A 14141-nucleotide genomic window follows, 5' to 3' on the forward strand; every position below is an offset into this window, starting at 1 on the left:
TGATCGTATGCGGTTTCTAATTTTAGTAGATAGATAGACCCGCCGTGGTGGTGCAGTGGTTGCGGCGCTCGGCTACATATGTGTCCAAGGATGTGGGATCGAATCCCGGCAGTTTTCTATGCAGGCAAAAACAAGGCGTCCTTGTGCTGTGTGATGTCAGTGCGCGTTAAAGAACCCCAGGAAGTTGAAATTTCCGGAACCCTCCACTACGGCGTTCTCTCATAGCCTGAGTCGCTTTGGGACTTTAAACACTATAGACCAAGCCAATTTTAGTGAATTGCTTTTTGTGGTCCCCTCAGTGACATAGTGAGCCGCTGGATAGCGGCGGGTATAAAATTGTTAAGTTATATCTGAGGTTTGTTTCGAAACATTTTAGAGGACACAGCTTTTCGCAAGTTCTATCACCTATATTGCTTGATTCTCAAGAAAAAAAAAAGGATCGGGCATATTGTCAATGGCGCCGAAACATACCCTCTTGACAGAGAATAATGGCGCATATGCCGCCGCTGGTGGTCTCACATACCAAGATTTCTAGCCAGAGACAGAGCTGATGCAAGAACCAGTGATTATTTATAACGACCTCTTCAACCGCCGGTCATTTAGGTGGGTTTACTGCTCGGTGCAGGAGAACAAAAATGTTGACACCCCACTGGGAAGATTGCAAACTAACGCATTCTGTAACCAACACTTATATTATTAGCTTCGGGACGGTAAAACCTACGGTCTAAACCAAACTTAGCAAGATGTTCCCTCAGGCTTTCGGTATCGTCAGCAGAACGTCGACCTGTGGCATATTTTAGGGGCCCCTCAACACAAGCCTAACGTAGGAAGCATCCTAGATTTGAGAGGACATGCGAGAGAGGACATGTTGGTCAGCTGTAACCTTTACTACAAGAGAGGGCTGGTGTTGAGTTTCCGGTTAACCGCGGAGCATAATGGCATCTTGGAAAAAGGGAGCTACCCTTTCTTAGGAAATGCTGTAGTCATTTATTCGCATGATTTCAAGAAGTGAACGTTGGACCTGAAACGATTTTTGCTGTATTTTTCCCTGAGCAACATGTGAAATGCATGAGAAAAACGTGTGTGTACATTTTTGACAATGTATAAGCCGCATTATACGTAGCTGCATCTGTACGCCGGTGTGAACATCATATCGTTTTGTATACATTATTTTTTGCATGCTGAATATGAAATCGCTGCAAGCTTGGTGCCTTAGTTCTCATCCATGCTACGTTCTCTGTCGCAGTCGTGAAGTGTGGGCTCCTGGAAGGCATCGCTAACGGCGTCGCGACAGTTCCAGGAACTGTGTTTGGCTCGAAGGCCGATTACTCATGCAACCCCGGTTTAAAGCTTGTCGGCGACAATAACCGTACACTTTAAGAAAAAAGAGGGTAACAGGGGACGCCTTTCAGGAAGGTAATTTGTCCCATGTGATGCCTTTCGGGGGGATGCATTGACCTCCTCCAAGCAAAAACCATAACGACCCTCCACTGCCAGGAAAGGCATCAGTGCGACTCCGTAGAAAACTGCCGCGTTGCCTTCGTCGGGGTGGTCAGATGGCAATTCTTCAGGGGTTCAGCATGATTCCCATTGTTAGAGTGAAAGGACTCTCCCTTGGGAATCACATTGACACTTTAGAAAGTCGCCGCGTTGTTTCCTTCAGAGTGGTCAGCTGGCAACGTTTCAGGGGTTCAGCAGAACGCTCGCCGTTACAGCGAAATGGCTCATTTCTGAGTCAAACTGCGTTTGTTGAGCTTCAGACGACTTCCGTGAAAATGTCAGGTGATTCATATTTGGGGCGCCCTGCTAACCCTTTGAGAAGTCTAGGAAATCCCTTGAAGGAGTGGTCATACTGTCCACTCACACTGGGCTACCTTCGTGAGCTGTATCAGAGTTTTATGTGTGTCTGCGCCATGCAACGTGAGCTTTAGCATCCTTCTGAAGACTAGGCTCTGAAAAGATGACATAGTCTAAAAGCACTTGCTGCTGGGCTAGTTGGTTTTGGTTCATAATTAAAATAGTTAAAGGCGCAAAAAACAGACAAACAGAAAGGTAAGTGACGGGACGAAGCGCCAACTCCCAACTTATTTTATTGCATGCAAGAAAACGTACTTAAATAGTTTTGTAGTCACATGCGTAGGTGTCACCTAAAGATCTGGAACGGCCTGATAAGGCGCGCTTCAGGAACATCTTTTCACAGTTATATAATACAATTGATGTGTCGCTTAAGCACATGTCGCCTGTCTTTTTGATATAAAACGCTTCTATCAACTCCCTGGCATTCTTATCTTTGCCTTTGCCCAGAATGCGCACATCAGTGAAGCATGGCTCACAATTGCGGGACGGGCATTCATTAATGTGCTTAGTTATATGGGTGCCTTCCTTGTTCTGTTGTACGTTTCTCTTGTTCCCTCGTCCGCTCATTCAGGCACCTGCCTATCTGACCTATGTAGGGGTGCCGCAACACAGGGGGATTTCATAGACAACCCCTTCAGCACATTTCATGAACGGTCTGCTGTGCTTCGTTCTGCAGCCTCGTTCCTTGGTGTTTTCTTTATCGGTACGGGAGCAAAGACCACCTAGCTTTCTCGGTGCAGAAAAGGCGAGCCGCACACCATGGCGGCTGGCAACTTTTTTCAAATGATAGGCCACACGATGCACGTATGGCACCACCACTGGTCTTACCTCTTCTCGAGGGACCTCCGGCCTAGCTCTACCAGTACCCTTCTTTGTCTTGTTTAGGAGGCATTCAACCACCGCGGTCACGAGCGAACGGGGGAACCCGGTTGCGAAAAGCCTAGCCAATTGGTGATTAAAACTGTCCCGCATTTTGTGAAGGCATGACTTTTTGAGTGCCGATTCTAGGCAAAGCGAAGCAATCCCGCGTTTCACCAGTTTTGAATGGCAGGAGTCAAAGGGTAACAGCTGCTTCTTTGCACGCGGAGAATATGTCCAACATACCCGATCACCACAGAACTCAAGCTTCAAATCTAAAAACTGTAATGAATTGTCATGGTCAGGTAGTTCGTGTGTGAATTACATACCTTTTCCATGCTCTTTAAAGGCAGATAAAACACTGTCCACTGTTTCCTTAAGGTTGTAAAGACCTGCTTTAGTTAAAACAATCATAAAATCATCTACATACCTAAAAACTTTAAAAACCTTGTCAATGGGTAAAACTTGCTGCAAAGCTTGGTCAATATGAGATAAAAAGATGTGACATAGCACCGGTGCCACACAGGAACCAATGCTGGACTGTCAACCATACCAATGAACCTGCCGTATTGCCGCGTGGTTTGAAACTCGCCGACTTTGAAGAACGCCTTTCTATGCACATCGCCGCGTTCAGTGACGGCGTTGCTGGTTCAACTAGACGTCCCGATCATGCTGATGTCCAGTTTCAGTCTATGATAAATGAATCACTACCTACCAACGACCGCCGAATATTGATGGAGGTTCTTATGAAACATGCGGACGTGTTCGACTTTGCTCGAGATCAGCCACCACCGATTCCGCCTTCCCGTACCCATCACATGATCGACACTGGATCTGCACACCCGATTAGACAGACACCATACCGTGTTTCACCTTCAGAACGTAAGATAATTGACGAACAGGTCCGTGATATGACGCAAAGAGGAATGATTTAGGAATCATCTAGCCCATGGACCGCCCCTGTGATTCTCGTGAAAAAGAAAGATGGCACCTGGCGATTTTGTGTCGACTATCGCCGCCTCAATACTGTCACCAAGAAGGATGTTTACCCGCTCCCGCGTGTTGATGATGCCATTGACTGCCTCCATTCAGCTTCCTACTTTTCATCTGTTGATTTACGGTCCGGATACTAGCAGATACCGATGCATCCGAAAGACAAGGAGAAGACGGCATTCGTGACTCCCGATTGGTTATATGAATTATATGAATTATGGTTATATGGTGATGCCTTTCGGCCTATGCAACGCTCCAGCTACCTTTGAAAGATTTATGGACACTCTTTTGCGTGGACTGAAATGGCAAATTTGCATGTGTTACCTAGATGACGTAGTGATTTTCAGGAGGACCTTCGCCGAGCATAACAGCCGTTTAGCTGTGGTCCTTAACTGCATGGAGAAAGCGGGTCTCGTGCTGAACTCTAAGAAGTGCCGCTTCGGTGAACGCCAGATCGTTGTGCTTGGGCATTTGGTTGACAAAGACGGTGTTAGGCCTGACCCACAGAAGATTGAAGCTGTCAGCTGCGTCAAAGAGCCCAAGTCTGTGAAAGAACTCAGGAGTTTCCTGGGACTTTGCTTTTACTTTCGACGCTTCATCCCTAAGTTTGCTGACGTAGCCTACCCCCTCACATGCCTCTTGCAGAAAGATATTCCTTTCAAATGGACTCCTGAATGTGATTCTGCGTTTCGCCAGCTCAAGTTTCTTCTTACCTCGCGGCCCATACTGCGTCATTTCAGCCCGACAGCTCCCACTGAACTCCACACTGACGAAATTAAGTGGCATCGGCGTGGGTGCTGTGCTCATACAACGGCATGACGGAAACCAACACGTTGTCGCTTACGCAAGTCGCACCCTTACCAAGTCTGAACGCAACTATACCGTGACGGAGCAAGAGTGCCTTGCCGTCGTTTTTGGCGTACAGCGGTTTCGCTCGTACCTTTATGGACGTTCCTTTACAGTCATCACCGATCATCATTCGCTTTGCTGGCTGGCGAATCTATGCGACCCCTGCGGTCGGTTGGCCCGCTGGGCATTACGCCTTCAGGAGTTCAACTTTACAGTGTTGTACAAAAGTGGCCGCCAACACGCTGACGCTGACTGCCTCTCTCGGCTGCCTCTCGCAACTACCCTCTGCGATGACAACTTTGACGACTATCTTGCCGCCGTTTCCGTACAATTTCCGGATCTTGCCACTTTCCAGCGAGAACAACGAAAAGATCAAGACTTAGTATCACTTTTTGAAAAAGCTCGTGATCCGGCATCTGCGAACCCTTTCTGCATTCGCGATGGTTTGCTGTATCGAAAAAACTACTCGTCTGGCGGTGCACGTTTTCTGCTAGTCGTTCCGGCTAGCCTCTACTCCTCTGTTCTACACTATATGCACGATGACGTTACAGCTGGGCACTTGGGGTTTGCCAGGACTCTTACGCGCATTAAGGGACGTTTCTACTGGCCAAATATGCGTCGAACGACTCAGCGTTACGTGAACTCCTGCGTGCAGTGCAAGCGGTTCAAGCTCCCTACGACTTCTCCGCCGGGCCACTTACATCCGGTGACACCACCGACCACACTATATGAGCAAGTGGGTGTTGACCTCATAGGCCCGTTTCCCCGCTCGTCCAAAGGCAATCGCTGGGTCATCGTGTGCGTTGATCATCTCATGCTTTACTGTGAAACTGCCGCCATCCCTTCCGCCACCGCCGCTGACGTCTCGTTCTTTCTTCTTCACGCTGTCGTCCTCCGTCATGGGCCCCCTCGTGTAATTATCAGTGACCGAGGCCGCCAGTTTACGGCAGATGTTGTGGAGCAGCGTCTGCGCTATTGTACTTGCCAGTTGCGTCACTCTACGCCGTACCATCCCCAGACAAATGGCCTCGTCGAACGTACAAACCGGGCACTAACGAACATGCTTGCGATGTATGTTGACTCGCGGCACAAGAACTGGGATGACGTGCTTCCTTTCATTACTTACTCCTATAACACCTCGAAGCATGAGACAACTTCCTATAGTCAATTTTCCCTCCTCTACGCCCGTCCGGCTCGACGTTCTCTTGACACCATTTTGCCGTTCTCTATCGACACCGAGCCGTCTGTTTCGAGCACCCTCTGCCGCGCTGAAGAGGCTCGTCGGGTCGCCCGATTACGCACTCTGGCCTCGCAGGACCGCTCTAAGCAGCGCTACGATCGTCGGCATCAGGATGTCTCCTACCTTCCCGAAGACTTAGTGTGGCTCTGGACACCTCTCCGCAAGCGTGGTTTGTCCCAGAAGCTGTTGTCGCACTACACAGGCCCATTTATTGTGCTCAAACGCATTGATGAGTTGAACTACGTTGTGTCTCGCCAATGTTCCCAAGGTCACCCCTCTCGGAAAACACAGGTAGTTCATGTCGTAAGAATGAAGCGCTGCCACTCTCGCTCGGGACTCTGACTGACAGAGGGGCTTCGTCTGCGAAGGGGGAAATGTTTGGCTTGCGAACAGAAGAGAACAAGGAAGTGCAAAAAGAGGCTCTCCGGAATAGAAGTGGAAGAAGAGGAAGCTCACTATATCTTGGTTAGCACATCAGGCTAAGGGGCAGAACCACTTTGTAAATAAACCTTAACAATATATTGCTTATTGATTTTTATTCCCGATGTGCCAAGCAACAAAACCTCAAAGTTTTAGCTCTATCGGAGCTGTTATGTTTAAAACTAGTATTTTTGTTTCTTGTTGAATAGCCTGCTGATCTGGCCACCGGCGTAGCCGGTGACATCAACTGACGCCAAGTCGTCTGCTGCATGTTCTGCGCACGAGCAGCGTCAACTGCAGTTAGGCGAAGCGAATGTGGCGGACCAAACAGCACTCATGCCACTTTTAACCTATACTTCGTCACACAAGGTATCTGCAGCACTGCGAAAGATAGAGGAGCCCTTGCAATTGTGTTCTTAGGTACCTCTCGCCCCTGCGCACTATAATAGAGAATTGTTCTTATACTGTCACCCCCGCCAGTTTGGAGGTGAGAAGCGCGTAGGAACACAATTGCTTATTGTAGTGCGCGTGATCCTGATTGGGCCGGGGTGCCTCTGCCTTTCGCAGTGTTGCAGATATCTTGTGAGACGAAGTACAGGCAATAGCGCGGCGTCTGTGGGTGGGATTTAGAAGCACGTCAGCGCCCAAGTAAGAAAGCCGCGTGAGCTGGCCTGCTCGAACAACGTACACGATGTACACTGAAACACGTCTCAAAAGCAACTCATAAAATGCGCATAGAGTGCCTCCGGACCGCGCTTTTGTTCAATCTTCGAGTACCACCCGACCGCGCAACAGCGTAGGTGCGACGCGCTTCAAGGCACCCGTCCTCGTCCCGTCTTAGCAGCATCGTTTATCGCTGTTTGTTGTGAGGCCCAAGTCTGGCCCAAGCTGCATTAAGAAAGTAGTCGAAAATCTCACGAGGCTTACAGCACAGGATCCCGCAAGCTTACAGCAATGGCGCCACTCGCGAGCGCGACGGACGACGGCGCTCTGGCCGTCTGCTTCTGACGACGGCGATCTGGCCGTCTGATTCTCCCTAATCGTCGCTGGCCTAGATTGCTTAGCAAATTGAAGCCACATCGGACGGCACTTTGTAAGTGATCAGCGAGGCCTTGTAGCAAAAGGGCCACTCAATCATGAAACTTCCTCTCAATCCCATTGTTTTGTAGTGAAGGAAGTTATTATTTTCGGCGACGCCTTAACAGCGGAGCTAGCGTACAAGAACACGGGCACCGCATTGCGGCGAAAGGCTGTAAACAAACCTACTATCGTATAGCTCAACATTTCTCAAAAAGCCTTTATTTTTTTTAAATTCTCTTTTCTGGGGCTGAAAATTATTACGAGAAAAACAAAGGGATCTGCCGTATCGCTGGCGTGGACGGCTTGCGGAAGGCTCGAAGGGCACGTCCGGCGCGGCTGTGTTTACGGCGGGCAGTGCTGCTACGGACGATGGCGGCGGTCGCACAGAAAGTGGATGTGTGGGCAATAACTAAACCGCGCTTCATTACAGTCTCTGTTCTGCTTTCAGAAACATGCTGAGTACACTCATTGGGAGTCATGCTGGTCTTTGAGCAAGCGCGAACACACTTATCGGCACCGGCATAGCAGCAGACGACGTGGAGTCACTCTGTGACGTCACCAGACTTCTCAACATGGCGGTCGCTGTCGGTGGGAGGAGCTTCGTTGTTTAAACTTCAACCACAGCATTTGAAATAAAGCATGCGTCTAGGGCTCTCAAATTTCTAAAATAGAATAATAAGGTCCAATATTTGCCAGGCTACAAAACTGCAATATATTGGACGACCATGGCATTACCCTTTTAAGCAGTACTTCAATAAAATATCTACATATTGAGGCGAAGAGTACAGCTGTTCAGAATGAAAATAATTTTCATGCATCTCAGAACAGACTTCAATGATGCAACAATAGCTATAGGATGCTAGTGTCTTCATGGAACCCGATGTTACGTGGAACAAGTCGCATGCACTGAAAACATTATTGACTGAGGTAGGTTGAAAATCAGATAGGATATGGAATGATGGAAGAACAGAAGCTGTTGAATCATTCAAAAGTTTGCACATTAAGGTTACCCCCCTAGATTGGGCTTTTATGCTCATTATACTGGTTGCGTCCCTTTTACACTTTTCTTTGTGCATCAACTTCTGTGCAGCCAGGGACATTCCTTTTCTCTCAACGTTCCCCTTTATATTCGTTACACAGATCCCACAAAAAAGCTACAGAAAATTCCTTGTTCTCACAATAAAAGTTTGGGCGGTGTCTGACCGTGCGCCTGGTGGCAACATAAATTTCTGTAGTAGCCGAATTTTTTTATAGCTACAGAAAAACGTACCCTCAGATCACCTTAACTTGACTATATTAAGCGTGGCGCAAGTATGACGCTCAAAAGCATGCATATAGGAACACGCATGACCACACTGTTCCATTAGCATGTGTCAGTCAGGCACGACTACCCTACAGTTATCAGCAGCGTTGCAGTCAGAGACGGCTGCGGTAATTTTCGGAACAAGCGAAAATCAAAAACTGACTAACAGCAGTAGTGTTACGGACTCTGTGGTTACTGAATCTCCTACTTGCCGCCTCTATGTGAAGTCCCGCTACTGCATAAGCAATTATCTAGCTGCGCAAATTCAAATTTTTTCTTTCTTGCGCAGCCGCAGAGCATATTTCCAACGCTACTGTTAAGCATGCTCGTGGCTGTATGTGCCTCCCGCATGTGCTCACATTTTAACAAACGAACATGCATCACTACATGAAATTTTTCCTTTGTACCGCAGAGCACCTGTCCAACGCTTTTTCCACGCCTATGCTCAAGTCTATATGTACCTTCCGCATGTGCTCACGCTGTAATAAACCAAGATGTGTCGTTACATGCAAACCGAACACTCACCTGAATCAGCAGGCGGTCTTCCAAAGACAAGTGAGCGGATTCGCCGATTAGAAGGCTTGGGCTTAGAAGGCTTGGCCTTCTGGGTGGCATAAAGTTTGATCACATTTTTTGACTCATCGTAAGACACTAAGCAAATTCCCTGCGCGGAAGTTTGCTTCACGCCATGCAGCTCTTCACAATTAAACTAATGAGTGGGCACGCAACTAGCGTGCGATTGAAAGTTCCCAAGATAGCCGATAACAGAGAGGGTGTCCACAAGGTGGCCTAGGGTTCGGAATTAACTCCGCGTGCAAGGTTCACAGGGAGGTTCACAGAGCGCGCACACAAGTCCGCAGGGCTACATACTTGCGATTCTTGCAGGGTTACGTCCTCGCAAAGGACGAGTTCAGACCATGTAGAAAGTTCTGCTGGTAGAGTCCATCGATATCCAGGGCCGCAGAAATACAGGCGAGTGTAAGAAAGCTTCCGTAACGAACCGCCATAAACCGTGGGCTAGCCACACAAGCGTAGAGTGGCAAACAAAAGGCTCAGACAGACGCAGGATAACCCAGCCTGGGAAGCTGGCGCAATATAAGCGCGCGACGAAGACAGCCGACCCGGCCGAAACCATCGCTCGCAGTGCGTAGACGACGGCAACGACGGCTCCAGTGCGAGAGACAGTCCGCCGAGATATTCCAATGAGTAATGTAACACTCTGCCGACGAAACGCTGTCGTGCCTCTCGCGAGACAGAAAGGGCAGCTAGCAATGCGATTCATCCTCCTTTGACTCAGCGTTACGTGGATACGCTGCGAGCTCCCCGCATTCTTCAACACCCTCGCCCGCTTCTTTTTACCACGCGGGAAGGTACCGTGCTCTTATTTTTATACTCTTAGCGCACACTACACGTGAGCAAGTCCTTCATGACATTTTTGGCCGTGACTCCGCTCGGGCCCAAGGGGGGTCAGACGCCCGCAGCGACGGGGGTTACAGTGACTGACTCCTTGCATGGCTCCTTTTAGGGAAAAAAGAGTCACAAAGTGGTAGTAAAGTGCTTCCTCACGTCCAACGGCCCCCTCCCCCTCTTCCCCCTCTTTCTTTAGAAGTATATCTGCGACGCCGACGGCCGATGGAGTGACAAGCGTCAGCACTGCGAAGGTCACTGCGCCATATTTATCCACGCAGAATCACGATAACCTTTTTTCTGATAGAGGGTCTTTGAAGGAGGTAGTTTTATAAACGTTATTCTGAAGCACAGAACCATACTTTCAATCTTGCTCCCCTAGTAAGATGTGCACGCTGTCTGCGCCCACTTGTGGTGCTCGATATTCTACTGTAACAGCGCTGCAGGCACTATAGCCTGGACTTTTTCCCGAAATGGGCTATGACCCCAGCCACAAACTAGCAAAGAAAAGACAGCGCGAAAGTTTCTGGTTCCCATAACCCGTACAGATCGATTCAAGTTGTTATATATGCTCTGCTTTATATGGAAGTTACTTTGCAACCTCATGTACAGAAATATTGTGCATATAATCATGCCAATATCAGCATGTAGACTCTGGATTTAGCTACTTTCGATTTGAAACTCGGATTTGACCCGGCGCTAAGAGCTCCAGAAACTTAATTTCGGCGGTGCTTATTTAAGCTCTGGATATAAATTTCTGCTTCACGCTTCAAGATAATGGTTCACAGTGAATTCACCAGGAAACAGTTCGAACGTTCATTGTGTGCAATAAACGGGCACTATGAAAATTCGACATCACAAACTGGTAAACGTGAATAGCAGGCTTCTGTCAAAAGTACTAACGTGACCGCCTGCTTTTTGTAATGCCATTTCCGCAGCGAAAAAAAATAAACTAGAATGAATGTACGTGATCACGAATTTATTCTTCGTCACGTTCGTCTAAATTGATCCGGAGCCCACCTCTCTAGCTTCCCTCATGCTCCAAGCATCGCTGAGGGGTATTTAATCCTACCCCCTACAATTTTCATTTTTAAATTTTGGATTAGTCGCAGTCCAGTAGACGCAGCCACGGACAGAAAACGGCGACAACCACTACTCTTGTAGTTTCCTGTCTGTACCTGACGTTTTGCTAGCAATAAAGAATTTTTGAAATAAATTGGAAGCCACCCCCCCCCCCCCCCTACCTGGAACACTTTAGAGGCAGCAAATAACCTTCCATGTTTTCTTGGTGATGACACTAATTATCCCGTAATTATTGCCGCTGTTTGGGCGCGTATCTTTCCTCGATCTCTTCATATTCTACGAATTCGATCGTAAATCAGTTCTGGTGAAACAATAAATAAAACTTGGTCCAAAAGAGTCGAATCTATGAGGCTCAGCTGACAAAGGAAAAACTGAAGAATGGGTTGGGGTCATCGTAGTCCGTACATGAAAAATATATACCTTAGTTTATTTATTTAACAAAGGGGTGCGCGCAGTTTTTCCAGGCATTAAAGGGCAACTTCTGCTGTTAGAGTTTGCCAAGACGAAAACATGTGAATTTGGTCTGCCATTGCAATATAATTTTACTTGGTTTTTGTGTTCTTTAATTTAGCTGATTTCTAAAATAAAAAAAAAATAAAAACAATACATTATCAGTAATAGAGGCTACTAAGAAAAGGTCAACGTTCTGAGCTACTAGGCCAAGCTGGCTAGATTCTTCTACAAAGAGCTTTGCTATGTGTAAACGGGCGTACAACCTTTCGCGACACACTAGGTTTAACCGGAGCTAAACCACAAAACCGCAGCAGGATTGCAGAAAGCCTTAGATGAAACAGCTGTGTAATCCCTCCGAAAGCACTCGATTCGACCGAATGTCACTTCTCTTCCCCCCATCAGGCATGTTGCGCTTCGTCGCTCTGCGACGCCACTGGCCGGTGGCATCGGTGTGCGCGAAACGCTTTCGCGTTTGTTGCTTAAGCAGTAAATGATTCCCTCGCAGGCTTGAAGCGACGCTGAGAGATTCGGTCCCGGATTAGGGTTGTTTACAACTGCTCTCTCGCGACAGGGGAAGAAAAGAAACTCACGATGGCATTGGATATTTTAACTGAGGAACTGCATACCAAAAATGTCTGTAGCTGGTTCGTATCTTCCACTTTTTCATCCTTTTCATCACACTTGCGAGATTGCGGTCCATGCTGTTTTTTGTTTGTGTTTTTGTTGTTGTTGTTTTTAATAAAGGGCCACATCTCCAGGTTCCAGCTTGCACAGTACAGCGCCTGCGTTCTTTCGCTTTTGGACGGATTTGCCCAAGGGTGAAGTTGATAGTTGGCCGTGGGTGACCTTATATATATTTACATCTTTTTAAATGCAGACAATTTGCGGTTACAAACGCTTTAAGAAGTGCGGTGCAAACTTAAACTGTTATCCAGCGGCTTTCATATGCATGCCATGATACACCGCATTAAAAAGGCACAGAATGCTGAAATAACGTGCCACACTATGGTCCTTGAAAGGTTGCCTCTCAAAGACCTCGTTCCTGTTTATAGAACACCAAGAGGAGATTACGGCATAGAGGTCAGCAAAATAGAAAGTAGGGCTAGTTGCTAATGATTCATGTACACCTCTCACCGAGTGAGAAGCGTTTCTTTGACGACGCATCAGTTGTTAGTGCGTTCCTATCCTTGTAGTTCTCTTCTTTGTCTTGGTTTTTATGTGCACCGTTTTAACATGAGTACGATATAATTCAAAGCTTCATAGCATAGTCGAAGATTACCAGCAGCAGGTGCATACCCTCACATTCAGTTTAGACATTATAATATTAAAATGATCTGGTCTACATTCGGTCCGCAGAGATTTGGTGCCCGGAAGAGATGCTTGTGCAATTCACCGAGACAGGAGGCATCGTGGTGGTGGGCGAGACGCCTGTCGTCGGGCGCCAACGCAATGGCACAACGGTGCGTTACATCTGCCCTCCGAACACTGTCCTGGTCGGCTCCGACATAAGCATCTGCCAAGAAAACGGAGTTTGGCTCTTCGAGCCCCCGACCTGCAAACGTAAGTAGAGCATGTAATAGCGGTGTAGCCTTTAGGAGACTACCTCTGTAAGCATGTGTAGTATGACGCTTTTTGAATTCCCCATTACATAATCGACGTTACCATATAAAAAGTGTGACCTTAATTTCTAAGCAGAGTTCGTGTATTTGACATGTTATAATGTCATATATATTTTTTTCTTCTTAATTCCTTTCATCCATTCGATTACGACAAGACCGCTATATAATATACTTAGGGGAACTGCCTGGATTCTGCATCTTTCCGCTCGTACCCGCTACGATGTGATGGCGGGAGACCCCCTCCGTGCCGGTCATTAATCGCAGTTTTTGAATTTTTCCTCCTTGGAACGCTGTCTTTTCGTCTCGTTGGGATTAAAACGATACTTGTACGAATATTGCTGCGAATACGCTATCTTAGATTAGCGGCGCTTAATGCCAATCCGGTGGAGTGTGATCAACAGGTCTATCGCAAACGTCGGCGAAAGGTGTGGTGGTGAAAGCCATGGGGGAAAGAAATTGCAATCTTACCGCACAACCTCCCACTGGCTCTATTAGCATGGTTGTATGCAGAGAATAATTTGATGGCTTCCAGCTGATTTGTTGGAGATAGGCATCATGGCCATGTGAGCGCACCATAACTATAAGTGCCGCGAATTGATAAAATTGTAGGTTGTAAAGTGAATTATAGAAGGGCGGGGGGGGGGGGGGGGTAGTCGGACTGTTGAATGAGTAATAGCGGTAGTGACGCACACGTTATAATTCTTTCTTATGTCGTGGCACCATTTGATTGGCTTTCCTTGGCCACTGCTGCATGTGCTGCATGCGAATGTGATCAATAAATAACTGATGGCAGCATTGTGTTTGTATGTGCCTGTCCTTTTCGTCTTTCTTCTTGGTGTTGCATCAAAGCGGACTGCAGATATATTTGTTATGCTAGTCCTAGGTCTTAGCTTGTGCGTGTCAGACACGTGACTGAAAGATGACATGGGCACCAGAGTCGAATATAAAGCGTGTCTGAGAAGAGAAACTGCCCTTTGCT

At 47.5% G+C, this 14141-nt stretch overlaps 1 protein-coding gene across 2 annotated transcripts in view; it reads left to right on the top strand.

Moving 5' to 3' along the window:
- LOC146202793 (sushi, von Willebrand factor type A, EGF and pentraxin domain-containing protein 1-like) overlaps nucleotides 1-14141 on the top strand; it is a 136376-nt gene that overhangs the window by 75980 nt on the left and 46255 nt on the right. For both annotated transcript variants that reach the window (XM_084588340.1, XM_084588339.1), the window contains exon 5: nucleotides 12900-13103. In XM_084588340.1, the coding sequence (XP_084444466.1) occupies nucleotides 12900-13103 (204 nt within the window). The remainder of the gene's footprint in view (nucleotides 1-12899; nucleotides 13104-14141) is intronic.

Source organism: Amblyomma maculatum, chromosome 1 (genome assembly GCF_055883805.1).
Source record: "Amblyomma maculatum isolate TAMU_Amacu chromosome 1, ASM5588380v1, whole genome shotgun sequence".
Classification (NCBI taxonomy): Eukaryota; Metazoa; Arthropoda; class Arachnida; order Ixodida; family Ixodidae; genus Amblyomma; species Amblyomma maculatum.